At 43.1% G+C, this 27,642-nt stretch overlaps 1 protein-coding gene across 3 annotated transcripts; it reads left to right on the top strand.

The window, feature by feature from the left end:
- The first annotated feature begins 53 nt into the window (after positions 1–53).
- MARVELD2 (MARVEL domain containing 2) lies at positions 54–27,567 on the top strand. 3 transcript variants are annotated; one of them, XM_086699549.1, is made up of 7 exons: positions 54–198; positions 5,962–7,125; positions 9,950–9,985; positions 19,426–19,574; positions 19,999–20,170; positions 24,897–24,947; positions 25,760–27,567. In XM_086699549.1, exons 2-7 carry the CDS (start codon positions 5,977–5,979, stop codon positions 25,880–25,882), a joined length of 1,680 nt encoding a protein of 559 aa, XP_086555675.1. In that variant the 5' UTR covers positions 54–198; positions 5,962–5,976; the 3' UTR covers positions 25,883–27,567. The 3 variants fall into 3 exon arrangements, with proteins under 3 accessions (XP_086555675.1, XP_025780444.1, XP_086555683.1); XM_025924659.2 differs by lacking the exon at positions 54–198 and adding an exon at positions 212–384; XM_086699557.1 differs by lacking the exon at positions 54–198 and adding an exon at positions 5,383–5,512.
- The last annotated feature ends 75 nt before the right edge of the window (positions 27,568–27,642 follow it).

The following is a 27,642-nucleotide window of genomic DNA, read 5'->3' as shown; positions in this document are numbered from 1 at the left end:
CATGTATGCGCATGCGCGGCGCGGGTTTGTAACAGCAGCTCTGAGGTGCGGGGGCGGTCCCCGACCCTCCCCGGCTCCTAGCCAGAGTCCGGTCCCGACAAAGCCGGGCGGGGCAAAAGTGGCTCGGCTCCGCCCCGGGAGCTGAGCCTGGTTTCGGCGCCGCGGGCGGCGAGCGCGCTCTTCCCGGCGGCCGCGCAGGTGAGGGGGCGCGAGGGGTGGGGCCTACGTGATCCGGCCGTGGACGGGGAGGGCCCGGCGGCCCCCGCAGGTGAGCGGGTCGGGAGGGCGAGGCCGTGGGGTCTCAGCGCGCTCCTGGTCCTGCTGCGCTCACCGTTCAGCCCCGCCAAAACCTTCGGCCGAGACCAGACGGCGGCGCGGAGAGAGGTAAGGGCCACGGGGAGAGCGGGGCCAGCGCGTCGGGAGGGCCCCTCAACTAGCGCGCTTTCATCCAAGGGACACAGGTGCGCCGCGAGACGCGCCCCGCCGGCCGCGAAGGCGCCGCCCTTCCCTGGCGCGGGGATCCTCCTATCCTGACCGGGGCACCAAGTTAGTTCCGGCCGCTTTGGGGCGGCATCTCGGAAGACTGAGAATTGGTTTTCCCTGGGACGCGAAGCAGGAGCGCTCCCTGGGGTAGTTCCCTGGGGTGGGCAGAGCCGAAGACTGAACGGGATTCTGGGACCGGACGCGAAACGGCAGGCTCGAGGGAGACCCCAGCGAAGATGCTGGGTGTCACATTGCACTCACGCGTGGGTTAAAACCCTCAGGGAGCTTTCCCAACCCCTAGGAAGAGCAGAAACATCTCTTGGGCCCAGCAAAACTTTAAAGCTGGCTAAAGCGATGATTCTGTTTTTGGAGAGGCTACCGAGTTCGGTTGCCGTGTCACTTTCCTGGGGGAAACCATTTCTCCTCCCACCGACGTGGCGTTCAGAGCTGTGAGTTCCAACAGAATGGAGTCAGGGTCCAGGGGCTTGACCAAAACAAAGACCCACTGTGCCTCAGCATGCTGAATCCAAGTGGGCTCTCAGTGACACCCTGAACCATACAGGAGGGGTAGCCAGATAACTAACGTGATAAAATACCGCTGACCATTCCCTTCTAAAATCACGTGTTATGTTAATTGCATGATTCTTCAAATTTATTGTTTTTGTATTTTATTTAAACGTGAATAAGATAGTCTAATTCAAATGAGCCACTTTGCATTGATGAAGATAAGGTAAACCCATTACAATGAAGCACCCTTTTTTTTTAACCTGTGTGTTAAATTAAGCAAGGATATCCTTTACATGGGTATGTATCAGGGGCCCATGGATGGCTTGGTGGGTTGAGCGTCTGACTCTTGATTTCCGCTCAGGTCATGATCAGGTTGTAGGGTGGGATCCAGCCCCGTATAGGCCTCCACGCTCACTGTGGAGCCTGCTTAAGATTGTTTCTTTCTGCCCTTCCCCTGCTTGCGCGCTCGCTCTCTCTCTCTCTCTCTCGCCATAAATAAAACTTTAAAAACTATTTAAAAATGTAAACAAGGTTAAGAAAAAAAAATTTTATTCTATGTTTTTAGACACAGATGAACTAAATGACAGAGAAAAAAATAATCCTTAATTGATGTCATTTATAGAGCTGCCACTTTGGGCACCATGCTGGGACTTTCAGAGTTAATTCTCTAAAATTGGAGTACCCCAGGGATGTCTGGGTGGCTCAGTTGGTTAACCATCAGACTTGCGCTCAGGTCATAATCTCACTGTTGGTGGGTTAAGCTTCACCTCAGGTTCTGTGCTGACAGCTCAGAGCCTGGAGCCTGCTTCAGATTCTGTTTCTGCCTCTTTCTCTCTCTCTCTGCCCCTCCCCTGCTCATGCCCTGTCTCTCTCTCTCTCCCACTCTCCCTCTCTCTCACTCTCAAAAATAAACAAACATTAAAAAAAATTTTTTTTTAATTTTTTTTAAGGGTTGTATTCATTTTTCAGAGATCTTGCATGAGAGGGGGAGGGGCAGAGAGAGAAGGAGACAAAGAGTCGAAACAGGCTCCAGGCTCCGAGCTGTCAGCACAGGGCTTGAACTACAAACTGTGAGATCATGACCTGAGCTGAAATCGGACGCTCAACTGACTGAGCCACCCAGGCACCCCTAAAAAAAATTTTGTTTAATTGGAGTGCCTCACTAAAAGACCCAGAAATTTAGAACTCTCCATTTTCACCTATTCCTTGGATGATTGTATCTAATCTATGGTATTACTTACCTTTCTGTGTGTGTACTGCCTACTGGATGTATCTGCCTGGATTTTTTTTTTTTTTACATTTTTTTAATGTTTTTATTTATTTTTGAGAGAGAGAGAGGGGCAGGGGGAGAGGCAGAGAGTGAGGAAGACAGAGGATCTGAAGCAGGCTCTGTGCTGATAGCACAGAGGGACTGGAACCCACAAACCCTGAGATCATGACCTGAGCTGAAGTCAGAAGCTTAACCGACTGAGTCACCCAGGCGCCCCTCTCTACCTGGATTTCTAATGGGTATCTTCAGACTCTTCAGACTGCTTATACCCAGCGTTAAACTGGAGGGGTGGAGAAATGTTGCGTATGAAATGATCTCGTGTCTGAGATTTGCTTCAAAGCAATCTATTGGCAGAAGGAATAAAGTAGGAGGTATAGAGGAAAGAAGATTGGTCATAAATTGATAATTATTGAAGCTGGTTGATGGGTACATAAGGGTTCATAATGCTATTCTTTCCACTTTTTATTATGTTTGAATGTTTCTTTAGGAAAAAAATTAATTCCCTGTATTTAAAAATCTGACTTCTTTTTATCTCCATTGTTATCACCGTGGTCCTTTGGACTAAATCTGTTGCCTCTTAGCCATTCTCCCTGTTTTCTCCCTTGTCTCCTGGAGCGTACCCTTGACATAGCATCCAGAGTGATCCTATTTTTTTTTTTTTCAACGTTTATTTATTTTGGGGACAGAGAGAGACAGAGCATGAACGGGGGAGGGGCAGAGAGAGAGGGAGACACAGAATCGGAAACAGGCTCCAGGCTCTGAGCCATCAGCCCAGAGCCTGACGCGGGGCTCGAGCTCCCGGACCGTGAGATCGTGACCTGGCTGAAGTCGGACGCTTAACCGACTGCGCCACCCAGGCGCCCCCAGAGTGATCCTATTAAAACAAGTCAGATCCTGGGGCACCTGGGTGGCTCAGTGAGTTGAGCGCCCGACTTCGGCTCAGGTCATGATCTCACAGTCTGTGAGTTCGAGCCCCGCGTCGGGCTCTGTGCTGACAGCTTGGAGCCTGGAGCCTGCTTCAGATTCTGTGTCTCCCTCTCTCTCTGCCCCTCGCCTGCTCACACTCTGTGTCTCTTTCTCTCTCAAAAATAAAAATTAAAAAAAAATAAAATAAGTCAGATCCTGTCGCTTCTCTACTCAAAATGCTCCATTGGCTTTTCATCTCACTTCCAATAATAGCCAGAATTCTTTCCAATGGTTTTCAAGACCCTAGTGATTCAAATGGACTTAATTCTACTACTTACCCTCTCCTCTCTGTTACTACTTGCTGCCCCATTGTCCTCCATGACTTAATAGTTCTTGAACTTGCTGAGCACTCCCACCTCAAGGCTTTTGCAGCAGCTGGACCTCCTGCAGCCTGGACCTCTTCCCCTGATAACCTGTCTGGCTTCCTCCTTCACATCCTTCATTTGTGTATTCAGATGTCATATTCTCTATGGAGACTTCCAGTGTCATTCTATTTAGAATTATAATATCCTGCCCACAAAGTACCTTCTCACCATTCTTAGTTCCTTAGCGTCTGATCAGATGTCTTTCACTTCCTTTATCTATCATCTTTTATCCCTTCATTGAGATTTAATTTCCATGAAGGCAGGGATTTCAGTTGGTTTTGTTCACTGATACACTTTCAGTGTGCCTGGTACATGGTAGATGTTTGGCAAATATTTGTTGAATGATAGGTCTCCATTTTACAAAATAAAATAAAACAAAGCCTTAGTGGAACCCTGGGTGGCTCACTCAGTTAAGTGTCCTGCTCTTGGTTTCAGCTCAGGTCATGATCTCACGATTTGTGGGTTCAATCCCTGAGTCAGCGAAGAGCCTGCTTGGGATTCTCTCTCCCTCTCTCTCTCAGTCCCTTCCTGGCTATCGCTTTCTCTCTCTCTCTCTCAAAATAAATTTAAAAAATAAACTTAAAAAAACAAAACAAAACAAAACAAAGCCTTAGGGGGTGCCTGGGTGGCTCAGTTAGTTAAACGTCTGACTCTTGATTTCGGCTCAGGTCACTATCTCATGGTTTGTGAAATCAAGCCCCACATCAGGCTCCCAAGCTGACAGTGTGGAGCCTGCTGAAATTCTCTCTCTCTCCCTCTCTCTCTCTGTCACTCCCCTGCTCATTGCTTCTCTCTCTCTCTCTCAAAATAAATAAAGAAACTTTAAAAAAAAAAAAAAAGAAGCTGGGGCACCTGGGTGGCTCAGTTGGTTAAGCATCTGACTTTGGCTCAGGTGATGATGTTGCGGTTCATGAATTCAGACCCCACGTTGGGATCTGTGAGCAGCCTGGAACCTGCTTCAGATTCTGTGTCTCCCTCTCTCTCTCTGCTCACGCTCTGTCTCTCTCTCTCTCTCTCTCTCTCTCTCTCTCTCTTAAAAATAAACACTAGGGGGAAAAAAAGCCTTAGGAATTTCTAAATGGTTCAACCCCGTAAAGGCAGGATTCTTCATTTAAAATTTGAGACCTTCATGGTACCAAGTACAATGCTATATGGCCGGTGAGTCTTTAGCAAATACTTGCTTTATGAGGGAGATACTTGCTTTAGTAAATACTTGCTTCATGAGCAATATGAGGGAGAAATTCATTGTGCCTTAAACCTAGTAGTTACATTAGCAGAAAGTGTCCTCCTTTTTTTATACGTGTCCAGGTCATTGATTGTGTGAAAGAAATCAAACAGGTTTAGTGAAAGTGCTTTTTCTGTGCCTTATTTTTTAGGTGGCTCAAACCCCCTCTGAGATACTTTCTGAGTGTCATTATGGCAACAGCAGATCACCTTGAGGTGGCTGCACTGGAAAGAGTGACATACATGATATACATGGCTGTTCTGTGTTGTACTTTTGGGGAATCTTAAGCTTTGGTGGCTTTTTTTTTCCTCTGAGTTTTCAAATTTCAAAATCTAAGGGGTGCCTGAGTGGGTCAGTCGGTTAAGTGTCCGACTTCGGCTCAGGTCATGATCTCACGGTTTGTAAGTTCGAGCCCCACATCCGGCTCTGGGTTGGCAGCTCGGAGCCTGGAGCCCGCTTCAGATTCTGTTTCTCCCTCTGTCTACCCCTCTCTGCTTGCACTCTGTCTCTCGCATTGTCTCAAAAGTAAATAAACATTAAAAAAAAAATTTCAAAATCTAATATGAAGTGTTAATATTTTAGAGTGGAAGAAGCAAGGCCCCTACACTGACTTCCCTGATTTAAGAAAGAAAGGTGCTCTTCACTCCCTGTGTTTATCAGACTGCTTCTCCCAGGCCTTTCCAAAGCAGATTTGAGGTAATGAAAATGAAGAGAATTTGCTGACCTGTCAAACTTTGGTATGCCCAAACAATTAAATATTTTGATTTAGATGTTTGAAGAAAGGATTCTATTTGGGATGTGTCAGTATCCTGTATTGTTAAAATTTGGTGTCCGTTATGGTGTTTACAGTCCGTTGTTCATAGGGCTCGTAAGGTAAGTTAGACTTATAAATGTTTTAATTCAGACCTAAGATTTTAAATTTTGATTCCCCTTAAAATCATGTAGAACGATGATGATATCCCTGGCTAGTATGTTACATATGTTTAAAATATACCTGTTTATGGTATCATTTTTACATATCATGATCGTTGGACATGATCATATTGGTTTCCTAAATATGATCATCTGCCATTAAGTGGATAAAATCAGCATCGTTGAAAGAATAAATAACTAGGCATAAGTGATAACTTTTATCTTGGCCACAGGTATAAAAATCACAAATGTCGTCCAGTGATGGAAGATGCAAGATTCGGGACAGGCACTATGATGAGGTCCCAAGGGACTCACCCTATGAAGATGGCACCATAGGAACCCTCCAGACTCTTCATGACAGTGAGCTGGCCGTGAGCGCTGATCCCTTGCCACCACCCCCTCTCCCATTACAGCCACCATTCGGCCCAGACTTCTACTCAAGTGACACAGAGGAACCGGCCATAGCGCCAGATCTCAAACCCGTAAGGCGCTTTGTCCCTGAGTCCTGGAAGAACTTCTTCAGAGGGAAGAAAAAGGACCTGGGATGGGATAAGCCGGTGTCTGACATCAGATACATCTCCGATGGAGTGGAGTGTTCACCTCCGTCCTCTCCAGCAAGACCAAACCACCGTTCACCCCCCAACTCCGACAAAGATCCTTACGGAGGGTCAGAAGGAACCTTCAGTTCCCCAAAAGAGGCTGAGGCAATGTTTCCCCACGACCCGTACGGTTCACTAGGCCGCCACACACAGACAGCCCGAACGTACAGTGAGAAGGTGGAGGAGTATAACCTGAGGTATTCCTACATGAAGTCGTGGGCAGGCCTGCTGCGAATTCTGGGTGTGGTGGAGCTGCTCTTGGGAGCTGGTGTCTTTGCCTGTGTCACGGCTTACATTTACAAGGACAGCGAGTGGTATAACTTGTTCGGATATTCACAGCCCTATGGCATGGGAGGCCTCGGTGGCCTGGGCAGTACGTACGGGGGCTATTACTACAGTGGCCCCAAAACCCCTTTTGTACTCGTGGTTGCTGGATTAGCTTGGATCGCCACCGTTATTATTCTGGTTCTTGGCATGTCCATGTATTATCGGACCATTCTTTTGGATTCTAACTGGTGGCCTCTGACCGAATTTGGAATTAACGTTGCCTTGTTTATTTTGTATATGGCTGCAGCCATAGTCTATGTGAATGATACCAACCGAGGGGGACTCTGCTACTATCCATTATTCAATACACCGATGAATGCATTGTTCTGCCGGGTAGAAGGAGGACAGATAGCAGCGATGATCTTCCTGTTTGTCACCATGATTGTTTATCTTGTTAGTGCTTTGGTTTGCCTAAAGTTATGGAGGCATGAGGCAGCTCGGAGACATAGGGAATACATGGAACAGCAGGAGGTAAGGAACTTCATAATCCTTCATTCATTTTTAATTTTTTTCCTGTTATTTATCCCCTTGTTAAATATACATAGTTCTTAAAACAAAAATTTTATAAAAGGCTTTTTTAAGTTTATGTTGTTTATTTTGAGAGAGAGAGCATGTGAGTGGGGTAGGGGCAGAGGGTGAGAGAGAGAATCCCAAGCAGTCTCCCTGCTGTCAGTGCAAAACCTGACACAGGGCTTGATCTCATGAACCATGGGATCATGACCTGAGCTGAAATGAGGAGTCAGGCATTTAACTGACCGAGCCACCCAGGTGCCCCCCCCCCAACCTTTTTGTTTTAATGATCTGAAGTTCAAGAATCCTACCTCATTGACTGACCTGCTTTGGGTGGGATCACCCACTCTGTCACTGTTCTAGAACATTGCAGGTAGGTACCAGATGTGTAAATACAGTATATAGTTTGTCGATTACATTATGTCTGTGATGCTTAAGGGGAAAACACAGCTACTGATTCTTACAACTAAGAATAAGACCATATTCAGTACAATAAATGTCTCCCCGTTAAAATAAGTTTAAGAACAGTGTTGATTCTTTAATATGGTAAAGCTTAACTAAAAAAAAATAACTTTTCAATTATAAGGAGAAAGTGCTTATTTACATGTTATGATGAGTGACACTTTCTTCCGGTGACTTAAATAAAGTGAAGTAAGAATACAGTGAACCGGGGGCACCTGGGTGGCTCAGTCGGTTAAGTGTCCGACGTCGGCTCAGGTCATGATCTCACGGTCCGTGAGTTTGAGCCCCACGTAGGGCTCTGTGCTGACAGCTCAGAGCCTGGAGCCTGCTTCCGATTCTGTGTCTCCCTCTCTCTCTGACCCTCCCCTGTTCATGCTCTGTCTCTCTCTGTCTCAAAAATAAACATTAAAAAAAAAAAAAAGAATACAGTGAACCATATTTGATTTTTTTCAAGTATCAAGAGGCTGAATGGTCATGAACATACTCTGAACACTTGCCTGGGCATTTTGATGTTTCATTCTTACTTTGGGGAAAAGAGTGTTCCCAAAATTAGAATGGGAATCTGGCACTTGTTTTTATTTGTAGGATTTAACTAATTAAATATAAGAAGGAGGAGAATTAATAATAATAATATAGGGGCGCCTGGGTGGCGCAGTCGGTTAAGCGTCTGACTTCAGCCAGGTCACGATCTCGCGGTCCGTGAGTTCGAGCCCCGCGTCGGGCTCTGGGCTGATGGCCCGGAGCCTGGAGCCTGCTTCCGATTCTGTGTCTCCCTCTCTCTCTGCCCCTCCCCCGTTCATGCTCTGTCTCTCTCTATCCCAAAAATAAATAAACGTTGAAAAAAAAATTTTAAAAAAAAATAATAATAATAATAATAATAATATAATAACAATGCCTGAGGGATAAGATTATATAGAAGCCATATTTAAAATTTTTTGAACAGGAGCATCTGGGTGGCTCAGTTAGTTAAGCATCCTACTTCGGCTCAGGTCATGATCTCACAGTCTGTGAGTTCGAGCCCCGCATCAGGCTCTGTGCTGACAGCTTGGAGCCTGGAGCCTGCTTCAGATTCTGTGTCTCCCTCTCTCTCTGACCTGACCCGTCCCCATTTCATGCTCTGTCTCTCTCTGTCTCAAAAATAAATAAACATTAAAAAAAAAAAAGTACTCAGTAACCTATTTATTTACTCACTGATCTGTGTACTTTGTGTTTACTCTTTTGCATGAATCTTACACATAAAACTGGACTAATTTTATAACAAGTACCTTGTGTTTGCACGATGAACCTCAACATGGTGCAATGTGATCCATACTCTCTCATCACAATATATTAATCTTACTGGAACTCCACATAGAGTCAGGTTGTTTCTTTTTTTTTTTTTTTTTTTTTAATATTTATTATTTATTTTTGAGAGAGAGAGAGACAGAGTGTGAGTAGGGGAGGGGCAGAGAGAAAGGGAGACACAGAATCCGAAGTAGGCTCCAGGCTCAGAGCTGTCAGCAGAGAGATGATGCGGGGCCCGAACCCACAAACCGTGAGATCATGACCTGAGCTGAAGCCGGACGCCCAACCGACTGAGCCACCCAGGTGCCCCTAGATTCAAGTTATTTCTAAAGATTTATCTTAGCACATTAAGCATATTTCTTAATTTTACATCTGTGTATACAAAATAGAGAATTTCAGATTCAATCAGTATGAAATCCAGATAGTGAAACACCCACATTTCCTCATAATTTTATGTAAGTTTAATAACAACAGAGTTCTTAATGTTGTTTCAAAATTCTTCATGAATAGGATTATAATTATCGACATGATATATTCATTTATTTTTCCTTTCTCAAAACTTGTTCCCATCAGACTTTTTCCAATGGTTGATGAGACTTGAATTACCCCTGCTATAGGAGGTGGTCCCAGTTTGGGTGTTGCTGTGACTTCTTAATAGTTAGAAGCTATTCTGGCCTATGGGTTTTTTCTGTTAATTTTATAACGGTCTCTGTTTCCAGCTCTTTAATTGCACAAGGTATTGGGAGCCAAGAATAAATAAAATCTCTAGGTAATTCAAAGCACTTTACCTGATAGTCTGTATCATGTCTGTACTCCAACCCTGCTGTCTGTTCCTGACTGACTAGAGGTTATCGTTATCCCTCCTCTGGCTCTTCTCCAGCCAATGGAAAGTCACCCAGGTGAGGGGGAGGAGCATCTGTCAAGCAGAGAACTGACCTCTGTGAAGTTGAGATTGGGCTATAAATGCAAATGGATGAAAATATTAACACAGTAGCCTCACACACCTTTGAAAAGTCATTTTAACTCTTTTTTGTTCCAGATAAGTGAGCCATCATTGCCATCAAAAAGGAAAATGGTAAGAATAAAGTTCACATTATTATTTTATGTCTAGATTTGTTAAATACTTCTCTCTTATCTGTTTACCTGCAGAGTAGATCATCTGTCTGTGAAAGTGTATCTATTACATTGAGTTCCTAACTGAACATGGAGTTTAACTTTCAACTTTTTTCTCATAATGAGAGGATCAAATTAGACATGCACATGGTGTTTACTGGGCAAAATTATGGCTTTTATAGTTTTGATAGTGTCCTTTCATTTTGTTAGTTGAACCCGTGAACAGTTGATTCTCCTTATATGTTTAAAACTTAATTTTTTTAAGTAAAGGAGATTCTCTCAAACTTTTTTTAGTCTCTTTAAAGTTCTTTGACATTCTTTTCTGACCTTCTCATCTTGTTTTCAGATGCTAAATTTTGTTGTGTCAGGAAGAAAATTCCTATTCCGGAATTTGCTAATAGTGTGACAATAGGCAAGGTATTTAACTTTGCATGCCTTAATTTCGTCTGTAAAATTGGAATAATAATAATAATTTCTACATCACATGTTTGCTGAGAGAATTAAATGAGATGCTGTTATTATGCTTATATACACATATGTAAAAAACTAATATATTATCATAATTTTACCTCATTGAAAAGTCCTTTTTTAAAAATATTAGGTATTATTTCTAAGCAAGAGGTTGAGAGTCCAGACTTTGGGTTTGTTTGTTTCTCTGAAAAGGGAGTATATTTACTTGGTTCAAAATTCAAAAAGCTCTCAAGGGCGCCTGGGTGGCTAGGTTGGTTGAGCCTCAGACTTCGGCTTAGATCAGGATCTCATGGTTCATGAGTGAGAGTCCCACATCAGGCTCTCTTCTGTCAGTGTGGAGCCTGCTTCAGATCCTCTGTACCCACCTCTCTCTGCAACCCCTCCTTCCCTCCCTCTCTCTCTCTCTCTCTCTCTCTCTCTCTCTCTCTCAAAAACAAACAAAAAAAATTCAAAGGGGTCTTTAATACAAAGTCTTCTCTCACTCCTCTGTCTCAGCTTCCCACCTCTCCCACTTGGAAGGAACCAGTTTTATCAGTGCCTTGTGTTTCCTTTCAGATATCTGTTTATATTATACATACACATTACATATATACGCATATGTAAAATATATATATATTTGCTTAACTCCCCCTTTCACACTGCCATCCCATACACAGTTACATACGTCCCTTTTTTTTCACTTAACAATATGTTTCTTGAGATGTTTCCTTATTAATACATAAAGAAGTTCTGCATTCTCTTTTTATAGCTATATATATAGTATTGCATTATATGGATGTTACATAATTTACCTAACCATAAATGACCATTTATGGAACGCCTGGGTGGTTCAGTCGGTTAAGCGTCCAACTTCAGGTCAGGTCGTGATCTCACAGTTCCTGGGTTCAAGCCCCATGTTGGGCTCTGTGCTGACAGCTCGGATCCTGGAGCCTGCTTTGGATTCTCTGTCTCCCTCTCTCTATACCCCTCGCCCGCTTGTTTGCTTGCTTGCTCTCTCTGTCAAAAATAAATAAACATTAAAAAAATTTTTTTAATGACCATTTAAGTTGTTTCCAATCTTTCTCTATTAAAAACAGTGCTGCAGGGGCGCCTGGGTGGCTTGGTCGGTTGAGCATCCGACTTCGGCTCAGGTCATGATCTCACAATCCGTGAGTTCGAGCCCCGCGTCGGGCTCTGTGCTGACAGCTCAGAGCCTGGAGCCTGTTTCAGGTTCTGTGTCTCCCTCTCTCTCTGCCCCTCCCCTGTTCATGCTCTGTCTCTCTCTGTCTCAAAAATAAATAAACGTTAAAAAAAAAAATTAAAAAAAAAAATTAAATAAAAATAAAAACAGTGCTGCAGTGAATAACTTTATACATACAAGTATATGCTTGTACATACTTCCTTCCAGATATGCATAAGTGCACCTGACAGATAAATTCTGAGAAGGAAATTTCTGGATTAGAAGAAATGCACGTGTTTATTTTGACTACCAGGTTGCCCGATAGAAGTTTTGCCAATTTGTACTCCCAGCAGCACCACGGGCTACCTCACACCTTGACCAACACACTGTGTTAGGAAATTTGTTGACATTTGTCTACCTGATAGGTGAAAAATGATATCTAATATAGTTGTAATTTACATTTCTCTTATAAGGAGTGAGATTGAGCATTTTTAATGCATTATGTTTGCTTTCCCTTCCCTGTTAAACTGTATCCTGTCCACTTTTTTACTAAGTTGCTAATTTATACAAGTCCTTTAAGTGAATGCATTTTAAAAATACCTTTTATAGGTTTTTTGGGGTTTTTTTGAAGTTTATTCATTTTGAGAGAGACAGATACAGTGTGAGCGGGGCAGGGGTAGAGACAGAGGGAGAGAAAGCAAATCACAAGCAGGTCCTCCACTGTCAGCACAGAGCCCGATGTGGGGCTCCAGCTCACAAAATTGTGAGATCATGACCTGAGCCAAAACTGAGTCAGTTAAGTAACTGACTGAGCCACTCAGGTGCCCAGGATCTTTTTTGCTTTTAAAGTTTATTTATTTATTTATTTTAAGAGAGAGAGAGCATGAGCAGGGGAGGGTCACGGGGAGAGGGAGAGAGAATCCCAAGCAGGCTCCGTGCTCAACATGGAGCCGAATATAGGGCTTGATCCCACAACCATGAGATCATGACCTGAGTCTATATCAAGAGTTGGACGTTTAACCAACAGAGCCACCCAGCCACCCCTATAGGTTCTTTTTAACTTTATTCTCTATATTATAACACAAATACTGGATGAAAATGTTTTATTCACAGTGAAGTAAGGGATTTATTTATTTATCTATCTATCTAATCTATCTATCTATCTATTTTTAATGTTTATTCTGAGAGAAAAAGAACACATGCATACACAAGGGCAAGTAGGGAGGGGCAGAGAGAAGGAGAATGCCAGGCATGCTTTGTGCTCTCCGTGGAGATCCCACAAATAGTGAGATCATGACCTGAGCTGAAATCAAGAGTTGGACACTGAACCACCCAGGTCCCCCTTCAAAATTTTAAAAGCTTTTAACGAATTAAACTAACGAATACTTCAGATCAGGGGTGCCTGGGTGGCTCAGTTGGTTAAATGTCCAACTCTTGATATTGACTCAGGTCTTGACTTCAGGGTTGTGAGTTTGAGCTCTGGGCTTTGCGCTAGGCATGGAGCCTGCATACATACATACATAAAATTGAGATGAGCAATGTAAAGCTGATGTTGATTTAATTAATAACACTGGCCCTTTGGGGCGCCTGGGTGGCGCAGTCGGTTGAGCGTCCAACTTCAGCCAGGTCACGATCTCGCAGTCCGTGAGTTCGAGCCCCGCGTCGGGCTCTGGGCTGATGGCTCAGAGCCTGGAGCCTATTTCCGATTCTGTGTCTCCCTCTCTCTCTGCCCCTCCCCCGTTCATGCTCTGTCTCTCTCTGTCCCAAAAATAAATAAATGTTGAAAAAAAAAAAAAATTTAAAAAAAATAAAAAATAACACTGGCCCTTTGAGATTTAGGTGCAGCTTCCCTAACTTACCTATGGGCTGCCTTCCAGTGTTAGTACTGAGACGTAAATAAGTTTGACCAAATGAAGAGAGCAGTCTTCCCCGTGGAGAGTCCTCATCAGAGCGTCTTGGGCAGACCGTTGCCGGTACTCTCATTCCAGGTTTCTAGTACCACCTTAACCCTTTGGGAAGTTCTACTCCCTCAGAGGGACTGACTCCGAAACTCTTGAATCCCACCCTGGCCAGGAATGACCATCATTGCTGCCTCTCAGCCCAATGAGAGTCCTAACATAGTGCTCACCGCACGGAGAATAATCAAGTTTAAAAGGACTTTGGTTTAGAAGATGAATCAGGATTACAAAGGCTATTTATAACGAAAAGGGGTCTACAAACTTAACTTGTTAACAGGTGATAGTGTAACGTGATACCAGAGTTAGCAAGTTAGAGTGCTAGCATTAAGAAGTATATTTCATGGGGGTGGCGCCTGGGTGGCTCAGTTGTTTTGAGGGTCAGACTCTTGGTTTCGGCTCAGGTCATGATCTTGTGGTTTGTGAGTTCAAGCCCTGCTTCGGGCTTCACGCTGACAGTGCAGAGCCCGCTTGGGATTCTCTCTTTCCCGCTCTCTGCACCCCTCTCAAAATAAATAAATAAACTTAAAAAAAGTATGTTTCAGATCATCCTCAGGGACTTAATCTGTTTGCTTTGTGGGGGTTGAAGGTGGTGTGCACTTTGCAGATGTTGATTGTTAAGCAACAAGCTGGACAGGGCTGTTTAATGGGGCTGTAGTGTGACAGCGATGTGGCAATGGTGGTCATTGTTTGCCATGGTGGAATTTATGGGCTTCCTCGTCAGTCCCTTTGAGGTCAAGGGATTTACCAGTGGAGTTAAGTGCAGAGTAGAGTCCACCTGAAAGGTTTGGCTGAATTGGGGGAGAGTTGCCCCAGATGCTAGGGTGGTCAGCATCCTGGTTTGGTGAGAATGTGGCTAAAGCAGATTCCACAGGTAGGACAGGGTTAGGGAAATCTGCAAGCAAGTTCCAAAGTACCTCTTCCAGGCTGCCTTAGAAGGCTGGTACGCATCACGTCCAGGGTGTGTTGCAGGGTCCCAGCTCCCGAGGGGTCCTGGAATAGTCAGAAATAACCTTAGTGGAGTTGGAACCCCCATTCCTAGAACTCCTTTGAAAATCATACCAATCCAGAGGCGCCTGGGTGGCTCAGTCAGTTAAGCATCAGACTCTTGATTTCAGCTCAGGTCATGATTTCACAGTTCGTGGTTCATGGGTTTGAGCCCCATGTCACACTCTGTGCTGACAGCACGGAGCCTGCTTGGGATTCTCTCTCTCTCCCTCTCTCTCTCCCCACTTCCCCTCTCATACATGCTCTCTCTCTCTCTCTCTCTCTCAAAATAAATTAAAAAAAAAAGAAAAAGAAAAATCATACCAATCCAGTTAATTTATACTCTTTCAAGATATGGTTGCTGAATGCAAAAGATGTCCTTTCATGGGGCTCTTTTCCTGGGAAATGAATCATTATGGATCTACAATTAGGTGTGTTCTAGAGGCAAACTTCTGTGAGAGGGAATCTCATTGACTTAATTGAGGAATCTCTATTGGACTTACCTGCTAGAAACCTTTTAGAAAAGGTTGGATCTCCAGCTTCTCACTGGGTTTGATTTCCACCAGCTTCCTTCCCAGTTCTTAGTAAGAATTGGCAGCCTACCACAGGAGAGGCAGTAGTATGATGAACAAAATAAACTTTGGAATCAGGCAAATCTGAGTTTTATTACTAGTAACTCCATGATTCTGAGGAAATTATGCACCCTCTCTGAGCTGTCCCTTGTTTCCTGTCCCTTGTTTGGAGCTATTTCCTAGACTGTAACTTTTTATTTTGTATTTTAATAAATACACTTTTTGAAAATTAAATAAGATCATTTTTAAAAAGAAATATACAGACATAAAGTAAGATCAAACAGAGGCAGAAAAAAATTCTAATAACTCCCTAAGTGCAGAACAGGTTTTTTTCCAAGCCAGAAAAGTGAGAATCTAATCTGAGCATTGAAGGTGATGGTGTGCGTTTGGGACTGGGGCCTCTGCACCATTGTATTCTATGCTCAGAGGGAGAGAGACTCAGCATTTGGACAAATGTACACTATTTCTAACTTGGTAGCATATTCAGCCCGTTTTTATTTAAAGCATTTTTTTATTGAAGTCGACACACACTGTTAATTACTTTCAGGCATACAACATAGCGATTCAGCATCTCTCTACGTTATGCTCTGCTCACAAGTGTAACTGCCATCTCTCACCATACAACACTATTCCAGTGTCATTGACTCTATTCCTTATGCTGTGCCTTTCATCCCCGTGACTTACTCGTTCCATAACTGGAAGCCTGCACCTCCCTCTCCTCTTCACCCATCTTTCCCCCCCTGCCCAATACATTTTTTAATTTGAAAAGCTTAGTAATTATAACCATAGCATTACTTACCCCGTTGCTTAATTACTTTCTCTTGCCTCATGATAAAGCTTTTTTGATATTTGCTGACGACATTCATTTTTGCTAGAAGCAAAGAAAGGTCATCTGAAATCTCGGGCCATGTGTTTGTAGTCACGGATACGGTTTGAGAGTGATGTGTTCCAGGGCTGTGGAGCCCAACACATCCATCCGATAAAAGCCTAATGAGGGGCGCCTGGGTGGCTCAGTCGGTTAAGCATCCGACTTCAGCTCAGGTCACAATCTCACAGTCTGTGAGTTCGAGCCCCGCGTCGGGCTCTGTGCTGACAGCTCAGAGCCTGGAGCCTGTTTCGGATTCTGTGTCTCCCTCTCTCTCTGCCCCTCCCCCGTTCATGCTCTGTCTCTCTGTCTCAAAAATAAATAAACATTTAAAAAATTAAAAGCCTGATGAGGTTTTGATTCTTTGTCTTATGTGTGCTTTCAGATTTTTTTTTTCTCAATAAGGTTTTCTGAAACTTAGGGTCAGTGACATTCACCCAAAAACAAGTTAAGAGCATAAAAACAAAAAAATTTAAAGCAGATGACAGCACGGAAACTACTGTGAAACTACTCTGACTTCTTTAAAACTCCCTTTTTATTTATTTTTTTAAGTTTTTTTTTTTTTCATGTTTATGTATTTATCTTTGAGAGAGAGACAGAACATGAGCGGGAAAGGGGCAGAGAGAGAGGGAGGTACAGAATCCAAAGCAGGCTCCAGGCTGTGAGCTGTCAGCACAGAGCCCGAAGCTCAGCTCAAACTCACTGACCATGCGATCATAACCTGGGCCGAAGTCAGATGCTTAGCCAACTGAGCCACCCAGGCGCCCCTTAAAGCTCCCTTTTCAAATTAAAAAGTGAATCTTACAACTAGGTATAGGCAAGTAAGGAAAATGAATAGTTCCTGCTTGAAAAACTTGACCTAGACACAAACAAACAACAACCGCCCTCCTATGGACTCTCCTGCCGACTGTGACTGCCTGGGCAGAAATTATGATTTTGACCTGGAAACCCGAGTTTGGTAACTGCGGCTGCCGCTAAGCTCTAGAGAGTCACCATGCTCCATAGCTCCTTCAATGAGCTGTGTGGGAAATGGGTTGTTAAATACGTAAAAGCTAAAAAGGGATGCCATGAAATAGAGATCCATTTATTTAAGCCAAAAAAGGTGCCCCTAATTTAATACCATGATTCACTATCAAGATCAAACACATTAAGAATTCAGTAGGATGAAGAAATGGCATCCCAAGCAGTGGAGAACAAAGGAGAATAAATACTAACCTCAGGAGCTGTTCCCTGAAATACTCTTGTTTAATCTCCTTTCCTTGGGGTTTCCTGCTCTGCACTTGAATTCTTGCTGTTTGGGGCCCAGTGGCCAGGCATGCCTTCTGCACCAAGATGATCTGGTTCCCCTTCCAGCTGTCACCCTGGGTGCCTTGGGCCCAGCTTCTCCTCTCCAACCCTCCCCCAATGCTGGTTTAGCAGCCTCACCATCTAATGTGTGAGCTAATCTTAAACCAAACCTCAGAGGCAGCCTCAGAGATAGGGAAATCAGGAAACAAAAGGATTTTAAAGCTGCCTGGTAAGGTAAAGAGCAAAGTTTTAAAATCCTGCGTTGCAGTTTGTTTTCAGCCAAGTTGCCCCCCGCCCAAGCTGCTCTCAGTTTAGTTCAGCAAGTTTAATTCAGCAAGTGTCTGCTGAAGTCCCAAAGAGGGGTCAATGGAGGGGGGCTTACTGCTCTAATGAGAAATCAACCGTTTCTAGCATGCTGTCAGAATTGAGGCTTGAACAGTATGCATTTACGTAAACCTTCCTTGTGTTATTCCTTAAAACCCCAAAAAGTTCTGGGTTTTTTTGTTGTTGTTGTTTTTGGGGGCGGGCAGGGAGAGCCTAAGCAGGGGAGAGGGGCGGAGAGAGACAGAATCTTTAAAAATAATTTTTTTTTAATGTTTATTTTTGAGAGCGAGACAGGGGGCATGAATGGTAGAGGGGCAGAGAGGAAGGAACAGAGAATCCGAAGCAGTCTCCAGTCTCTGAGCATAATGTGGGGCTCAAACCCAGGAGCTATGAGATCATGGCTTGAGCCGAAGTCAGACACTTAACCAACTGAGCCACTCAGGTGCCCCCAGACAGAGAAAATCTTAAGCAAGTTCCACTCTCAGTGCAGAGCCCAACACTGGGCTCCATCTCATTACCAGGAGATCGTGACCTGAACCGAAATCAAGAGTCAGATGCTTAACCGACTGAGCCACCCAGGTGACCCCAAAATTCTGGGTTTTAATTGTGGCTTTTCCACTTCCCAGCTGTGAGGCTCTAGAAAATATACCTAACTTCTCTGAACCTTGCTTCTTTCTGTGTAAAATAGAAACCCCTCTCCTGGCATCCACAGCCCTCCCCAGCATGGTTGGTATTCTGGGCACTGCCCAGTGGGGTTCCTGAACAGTCTCTCCCCAAAGCTACATACCCATGTTAGCCTGCTCATTCTAGAATGGGTTCCCCTGGGCCTTTGCATCCCTGCTTCCCATATGTCGGTATTTTAGTGCTTGAAAGCCTGTCCTGATACTTCCTCTCTGGGCCACTTCATTTTGTGCTGTTTCCCCTCTTTTGAAATGTACCATTCTTTTACTAAAAAGGCCTCTATGAACTCTCCAGTCTAGAAACCAGAATGACTTAAACCAGGGAATCACAGGTTCAGAACTCTTGGACAACTGAAAGACCTTCACTGCCTTTCCCTTGCGTTTGCTTGTTTTCCATTTCAGGTAATGAAGACAATGTAACTTGTTTCCCTTTCTGACCTACTCAGTGGCTACTGGTAGTTCATTCATCTCAAGTTCCCCTGTCATTTTTTCTCTTGCTGTTTAAGTAGCCTTGTTCCATTTTCATCTCTGAATTTTTTTTTTTCAAGTTTACTTATTTATTTTGAGAGAGAGAGAGAGTGCATGTGAGCCAAGGAGGGGCAGAGAGAGGGGGAGGGAGAGAATCTCAAGCAGACTCTGTCAGTGCAGAGCCCAATGCGGGATCAATCTCATGAACCGTGAGATCATGACCTGAGCTGAAATCAAGGGTCAGATGCTTAACTGACTGAGCCACCTGGCGCCCATGAACTTCTTATTTTGAACTACATTTTGTATTCTTTTATAGCTAATTGAGGTATAAATCCTAAATAAACTAGTTAAGACCCTACATTTAACATTTCATCCTCCACATTTGACATCCACACGATTGTTTTGTACTGTTATGTACTCCTGTATTGCAGTGTGGTTCCCTTTAGCCATTACAAAAGCATTCAGAACAACTTTGTGACTATAAAACCTGTAATTCTAAAGCGAAGTATTAATTTCTGCTTCTACTTCGTACTCCTTCTCCCCACCATTTTCTTCTAAGAAATAAAGTCGTGGTTTTGTTCTTCTTCTTCCGCATCTGTTTACAAATAAATCCTCTTTTCCTCCCTAACTGCAGTGTGAAATGGCCACTGGTGTTGACAGACAGAGAGACCAAGAAGCTAATTTCAAAGAATTGAGACCAACAAAAATGAAGCCTGAGCTACTAAGTGGGCACATTCCCCCAGGCCACATTCCTAAACCTATCGTGATGCCCGACTATGTGGCGTGAGTGTCTAAGTCCTTCTTCGAGGTAGAAATGGAGAGATTCCATTTGGGCGTTTCATTTTCCTGTTTGTCTCCAAGCTAATGCTCTCTGCTTAAGATCATTTGTATCCAGGGGCACCTGGGTGGCTCAGTCAGCCAAGCGTCTGACTTCGGCTCAGGTCATGATCTCACGGTTTGTGAGTTCGAGCCCCGTGTCAGGCTCTGTGCTGACAGCTCAGAGCCTGGAGCCTGCTTCGGAGTCTGTCTCTCCCTCTCTCCCTCTCTCCCTCTCTCCCTCTCTCCCTCTCTCTCAGCTGTTTGTTCCCTGAGAGGTAGTACATTGAATTGAAGTTACGGTATGGTCAGTGAGGAAAGAGCTAAGCTGATTTCCCATTCAGTCCGTTTCAGTGAAAAAGTTACATCACTGGCCAATTTTTTCCCGCAGAAAATACCCTGTGATTCAGACAGATGATGAACGAGAACGCTATAAAGCTGTGTTCCAAGACCAGTTTTCAGAGTACAAAGAGCTTTCTGCAGAAGTCCAAGCCGTCTTGAGGAAGTTTGATGAGCTGGATGCAGTGATGAGCAGATTGCCACGTTGTTCGGAAAACCAACAGGTCAGTACCCACAGTGCCTGGGAGGAGCACTGAAAGAGGAAGCGTAAAATCTAGGAGGAGCAGTGAGAGAGGAAGCGAAAAATCTGAGCTTTCTTCAGGTCGATGTGGGGAAGCCATAATAACTGGGTACATTTGCTGTCTGTGTCTGGGAAAGTCATTTGAGATCTTCGAAGGGACTAGTCAGGATTACAATTCACATTATATAATTTTGTGTCTTTTGCCCTCAATTACTAAATAATTATACACCGTTATAAAACAGTCATTTTATTTTTTTATGTAAGTAAAATGTCATTGTTCCTCAGGTCCGTACTGAATCCGTCAGGGTCCCAAAGGAGACGGATGGCACACTCCAACTAATTTGAAAAAGATTTATTCACACAGGGGTGGGTGTAGGGGAGCTACCAGGGGTCGTGCGTTCTCCGGGGATAAGTAACAGCCAAGCGGTTACCACCCCAGGTCCAAAGAACACAATGGTAAGGACAGAGAGTTGATCTGAGCTGTTAGCTCATCCCATCAGACTGATAACCATGATTGTGACAGAGGGAACCAGGGAGGAGACGCCAGTCACCAGGGACTCAAGCATTTTCTGTAATGCTCTGGAGTTTGTGGGGGGGCGGTTTGCATGTTAATATTTCTGAAGTCAGGATGCCCTGATAATCAGTGGCACTTTTTTTTCTCAGATGCACATTTTTTATTGAGGCAAAATTCACATAGAAAATTCACCCTTTTAGGGGCGCCTGGGTGGCGCAGTCGGTTAAGTGTCCGACTTCAACCAGGTCACGATCTCACGGTCCGTGAGTTCGAGCCCCGCGTCAGGCTCTGGGCTGATGGCTCAGAGCCTGGAGCCTGTTTCTGATTCTGTGTCTCCCTCTCTCTCTGCCCCTCGCCTGTTCATGCTCTGTCTCTCTCTGTCCCAAAAATAAATAAACGTTGAAAAAAAAAAAAAAAAGAAAAAAAGAAAATTCACCCTTTTAAAATGAACAATTCAGTGAATTTTAGTTCATTCACAAAGTTGTATAACCATTACCACCCCCTAATTCCAGAACGTTTTCATCACTCCAGAGAAACGCCATACTCATCAGCACACACTCCCCATTCCCTCCCCTCTCCAATCACTGATCATTGTTAATGTACTTTTTGTCTGTATGGATTTATTTCAAACTCTTCATATAAATGGGATGATTTAATATGTGGCCTTTTGTGTCTGGCTTCTTTTCATAATGTTTTTAAGGTTCATTTATATTGTAGGAATATTCGGGATTTCATTCCTTTTTATGGTATTTATTCCATTGTATCTATATACCGCATTTCATTTATCCATTTATCAGCTGATGGACGCTTTGGTTGTTTCTAGTTTTTGGCTGTTATGAATAATGCTATGAACTTTTGTGTGTAATATTCTATCCTTTTAAAAGACAATGTGTTGGGGCGCCTGGGTGGCGCAGTCGGTTAAGCGTCCGACTTCAGCCAGGTCACGATCTCGCGGTCCGTGAGTTCGAGCCCTGCGTCAGGCTCTGGGCTGATGGCTCAGAGCCTGGAGCCTGTTTCCAATTCTGTGTCTCCCTCTCTCTCTGCCCCTCCCCCGTTCATGCTCTGTCTCTCTCTATCCCAAAAATAAATAAACGTTGAAAAAAAAATAAAAGACAATGTGTTAATCTATTATTCATATAATTCAAATTTTTAATTTTAATTTTTTTTATTTCAAAAAGAGAGAGAGAGCATGAGCAAGGGAGAGGGGCAGTAGGAAAGAGAAAGAGAAACAATCTTAAGCAGGCTCCACAAACTGTGAAATGATGACCTGAGCCAAAATCAAGAGTCAGATAGTCGGCTTTACCACCCAGGGATCCTTGTAATTCAAATTTTTAAAACTCACACAGCGTTTTTAACAAATGTCAAACAACTCAATGTATGTATGTAACTCATATATATATGTATATATAGTGCCCCTGAAATCCATATTGACTGAGCATCTTTGTTTTGACCACAAACTTTTTTTTTTTTTTAATTTTTTTTAACGTTTATTTATTTTTGAGACAGAGAGAGACAGGGCATGAACAGAGGAGGGGCAGAGAGAAAGGGAGACACAGAATCTGAAACAGGCTCCAGGCTCTGAGCTGTCAGCACAGAGCCCGACGCGGGGCTCGAACTCACAGACCGTGAGATCATGACCTGAGCCAAAGTCGGGCGTTTAACCAACCAAGCCACCCAGGCACCCCGACCACAAACTTTTTTAAAAATTTATTTTTTAATGTTTTTATTTTTGAGAGAGAGAAAGAGAGACATAGAGCGCCAGCAGGGGAGCAGCAGAGAGAGAGGAAGACCTAGAATCCAAAGCATGCTCCAGGCTGTTAGCGCAGAGCCCTATATGGGGCTCAAACTGAAGAGACGTCAGATCAAGACCTGAGCCGAAGTCAGACACTCAACCGACTGAGCCACTCAGGCGCCCCAACAATAAACTTTTAAGTGTACATTTAAATCATTTGTAATTACGAGCTCTCTAAGCCAAAATAACCAGAGTAGTAACATTTTCCCAATCCTGGAGCAATGGAATGGTGTTATCTGTGACATTCTGGCACCAGGAAGCAGGAGAAATCCGGCAAATACTGTAGGTCAAGGGTCAGTTAGTACCACTTGAAAAACAAGCAAGGTCCATAGGTCCAAGAAGGACGCCCAAATTTATAGGCCCTTAAAGGAGTGCAGGAAGGAATGAGCAGGCCCCAGGAAACTGGATTGGCTCAGGCTGGGAAGAGCAAGCTGGTTGACAGATAAGATGCTGAGCAATCCAGTTGTGCAGTGGAGTCTTTGAATCTAGACCCAGTGGACTCCAGTGTATGGGCTTTGTGTGATGGGCAAGGGCTCAGGCATGTGGGTCTGCAACTGAGGGGTATAAAGTCCTAATTCTGGTAGGGGCTGAGACTCGGCCTTCCCATGACATTTCTGTACAGTATCAACAATAGTCATTTCCTCTGGTTTGTACACAGCATGGCAAGTAACTAACCAGATGAAAAGGCCATAGTCTCAGTGTCTCCTCTAGTTCTTGTCTAAAGTAGAAATATTAGGGGCACTGGGGTGGCTCAGTCGGTTGAGCGTTCAACTTCAGCTCAGGTCATGATCTTGCATTTCGTGAGTTCAAGCCCTGTGTGGGGCTCTGTGCTGACAGCTCAGAGCATGGAGCCTGCTTCGGATTCTGTTTCCCTCTCTCCCTGCCCCTCCTCCACTCTCACTCTGTCTCTCTCTCTCTCTCTCTCTCTCTCTCTCTCAAAAATAAATAAACATTGGGGCGCCTGGGTGGCGCAGTCGGTTAAGCGTCCGACTTCAGCCAGGTCACGATCTCGCGGTCCGTGAGTTCGAGCCCCGCATCAGGCTCTGGGCTGATGGCTCGGAGCCTGGAGCCTGTTTCCGATTCTGTGTCTCCCTCTCTCTCTGCTCCTCCCCCGTTCATGCTCTGTCTCTCTCTGTCCCAAAAATAAATAAACGTTGAAAAAAAAAAAATTAAAAAAAAAAAATAAAATAAATAAACATTAAAAAATTTTACAAATAATAATAAAATAGAAATATTAGTTGTATCACAAAATTTAACATCTTCTCGGCCACAGGCTGAGCTTTGCCATGGGTGGGGGCCTGCCAGGCCCGTTCATTTCCCACGAGGTCCCCAGGGAGGGGTGTTTCCAAGCACAGGGGGCCCATTTGCAGGCACACGTTCTCTCACAAACCTGGTTGTGTGCCCTTGAAAAATTAATCACATAACTTTTCTAAGCCCACAAAATAGAAATAATGCTCAAAATAATCTCTCTGTCCTCACTGTCTGAAATTCAGTTTCTGTGACAGACTCTAGGAGAGGTTTTGCAGCTCTTATCTGTGCTGTGTCTCCAGCACAGCACCGCTGGCCCCAGGCAGCTAGTTTACTTCCAGGCCAGGACCCATTCATACAGGTGACAGTTGAATTACCAAGGTCATCTCGATGCTGGCAAAGGATGAAAACACAATTGAAACTCATACAAAAGACACTGAAGAATCAAAATGTATTGCAAAAAGGATATGGGTGGGTGATGAAAAAATGTTCTCGGGAGGCTTTTAGAACTATAAATTATTATATTTTCTCTTTTATGTATTAGGTTTACAGTGTTTGACAACTCTAAAGCACTGGTTTACACAGATAAATGAGGGCATTGTTCTAGTAATCTGTTCCCTTTGGTTCAATCCATTGAGTAACTTCATATTTACTATAAAACTTAAAGTTAGAAGGAACCTTCTATTAGTTATTTTTGAAAATTGAATAGTCTCAACCTCTTAGTCCCGGTGTATAATGTAGTTATTACATACCAAGCACTTTATAAGTATCATTTCAAATAAGTACAGCTTCTCACAACCTTATGAGGTCCTTGTGGTTATTATTTCCATGTTCCCAGTAAGGAAAGTGAGCCTCAGGATAAGTAGCTTGCTCAGGGTCAGACACCTGGCAAGCAGTGGCCCTGAGACTCAGTTCTGGTTTCACACAGGCGGGGGCCTTTGTCTCTCTTCACCCCTAGATCCCAGTGTGTGATGAGTGGTAAGCCCTCTAATCTGTATCCATTGAATTGAATTTTAGTGTGTGAATATTTTCATTATAGTCTTAGATAAAAATTATTTTTTGTTCTAATTCCCAGTGTACTTCTGAGACATTCTTGAGATATGATTTGAGTAAATCCTGGTGTTTTAATTCAAGTATACAATATATTATTTTTAGGAACATGAAAGAATTTCAAGAATCCATGAAGAGTTTAAGAAAAAAAAGAATGTGAGTAAAACCATTTTCTTCTTCAAAGTATTTTCTTATCCAGGTGCCGTGGTGAGCTGACAGACCTTAGATTCTCTCAGCTAAAGTAGTTCTTTTTTAATATTTCTTTTTTTTTTTTTTTTTTACTGTTTGTTTATTTTGAGAGAGAGAGAGAAGGAGAGAGGATCCCAAGCATGCTCTGTGCTGTCAGTGCAGAGTCTGACCCTGGGGTTGATCCCACGAGCCTGGGAACATGACCTGAACCAAAATCAAGAGTCAGACGCTCAACCAACTGAGCTACCCAGGCGCTCCTCTTTTTTAGTATTTGTTAAGATGTTACTTACTAGAGAACATGAGTAGCTCCTGAATACCTTTTCTTCTCTTTGTCTTCTGTTACATCCTGGTTTAGCAACCTAGGGAAATGAACACCCGATATAGAACTTTTCACTGACGTTTCCTTCAAAAAGATTAAGTTATTTTATGTTTGTCACTCCATCCTTAACTTAATTGCACAGAGAAGTAGAGCCTGGATAGAGCTTTTATTAATCTTTTTCTGCACTTATTATTTGCTCCTTGATATAATTTAAACTACCAAAGTTAAAGTTGTCTCAGCTCTCTGTATTTCCCACTCAATTTTGCTGTGCAACTAACACTATTGTAAAAAGTAAAATCTATTTTAAAAATGTAGAGACATGCTCTTCTTATCAGGAAGATTTTGAAATCTGTTGCAGAAACTCTCCCATGAAGGGTCATTTTCTGGATGATAATGTCTGTTTCTGTGTTCTTCACTGAGGAAACTGGAGGCTAAAATAATGGCTGTGTTTCTTTTTCAGGATCCTACATTTCTGGAAAAAAAAGAGCGCTGTGATTATCTAAAGAATAAACTTTCTCACATAAAGCAAAGAATTCAAGAATATGATAAAGTAATGAATTGGAATGTACAAGGTTATTCTTAACCCTTGTTTGAAACCACTTTTTTTTAATATTAAACTTACTATTTATTTACTGTCTTTTTCATGCTAGTCTACGATAGAGAAAAGCATGTGCTTCCGGCATCGGCTTTTAATTGGTGTAGCCAGTCAGCCATGTTATGATAGTATGATTCCACTTGACACATTTCAAAACAGATTCGGATTTACCAAGGGTAAGAAGTGGTATGTTCATCTGTGTACATTTTATATTTATCTTGTTAAAAGTAGCTTAGAGATCATACCCTTGCAGTGTGATGGACACATAGAGTATCAATTCTGGTGCCGCATTTTCCTTTTTCACTCAGGCCACGCCTGGGATTTCTCTAGGACACATTTCTCTTCCAGCCCAAGTGTGATTTCTTCTCTTGAAAGGGATTTGAATCTGAGATCCACATTTTTAAGTCTTATGAGCTTGGGCAAGTTGCTTAATCTCTCTGTGCCTATTTTCTCGTCTGTAAAAATGGAGCTAATAATAGTGCCTCCCTTGTAGGGTTGTTATGAGGATTAGATAAGTTAATATTTGTAAAGCACTTAGAATAGACCCTGGCACATTATACGCATTACCTTAGAGTGTATGAAATCTGTAGCAGTGATTGTGACACGAACAAACTAGCGAGGAAAGGTTTTTAATGGGCAAGTTCAGCCAGCTAACCACAAGTCCCACGTGTCTCATGAATTTCTTTCTTTGCTGTTAATAACTCTTAACCACACGTAGCCTTAAGTGGATGCTTCCTTGTGGATCTGTGTCCATTGGGGTCCACCACATCTTTCCTCTCGTTCATCAGTGTCACTGGGGACATATGTCCACATCCCCACAGCCCAGCCATTCCTGTATACATTCAGTGTGAGGATTGTGTGACCATTGTTGCGTTTTCTGACCTGTTTAGGTGTCCCTCTAAGGCCCCATGATCTTACTTTTACTTGGGACCTCCTTTAGACTTACTGTGATGTTTCGTCGTCCTAAGCATTATCTTGGCTTTGGGGCTTTATTCATGAAAAATGTTTTATCAGTATGAACAGTGGACTACCTAAAAAAATGTTTTTAAAAAATCACTGTTATTATTGGATCCTATTCCACAGCATCTATCTTGGAGATAGTTTCCTAGGTGCAGAAGTACAATTTCTGCTTAACGTAGCTGCCATTCAAACAAGTGATGTTCAAAGAATTTACTAAAGTGATGAAACCAAAGAAAAGCATGTGGAAAAGCAAGAGGCTTAAAAAGTGTTGCATACTAAATGGACTTCCTAGTTTTTCTTTATCATTGAAATCTTATCATTTATTGTTAATATTTTAATTCCATGGCTCTCGGACTATGCTTTAGGCCCTAAGCAACTTAGCAGGTGACACCTAGGGAAGAGTGAGGCCCCTATAAAGTCCCCTCAACTGCAACAGCTTCACCTTCTGTTTTACATATTGGGGCTCCATGTTAACATTTCACTTAAGATGCATACCAGTGCTTTAAGAAGAGGAAAACTAACATGAAATAATACCATTTTGATAGATTATAAAGAGCTAGATTCGTATTGAAATGAAGTGTTAGATTTAACTTTGTGAAATTTAATTTAACTCTAATTATAAATGTTAACCTTTGAAAAACCAATGCTGTAACACTGACTTTTTAAATTTTTTATGTCAATACCTGGGCATATTAAAATTTCAATTACTTGTTTTTTGTGTGTACCATTTATTTACTTATTTTTAAATGTTTATTTATTTTTGAGTGAGAAAGAGAGCACAAACAGGA

This window comes from Puma concolor, chromosome A1, assembly GCF_028749965.1.
Source record: "Puma concolor isolate L17-30 chromosome A1, mPumCon1.1.hap2, whole genome shotgun sequence".
Classification (NCBI taxonomy): Eukaryota; Metazoa; Chordata; class Mammalia; order Carnivora; family Felidae; genus Puma; species Puma concolor.
Note: the sequence above shows the minus strand (reverse complement) of the source record. Positions and strands in the feature narration are given on the sequence as shown.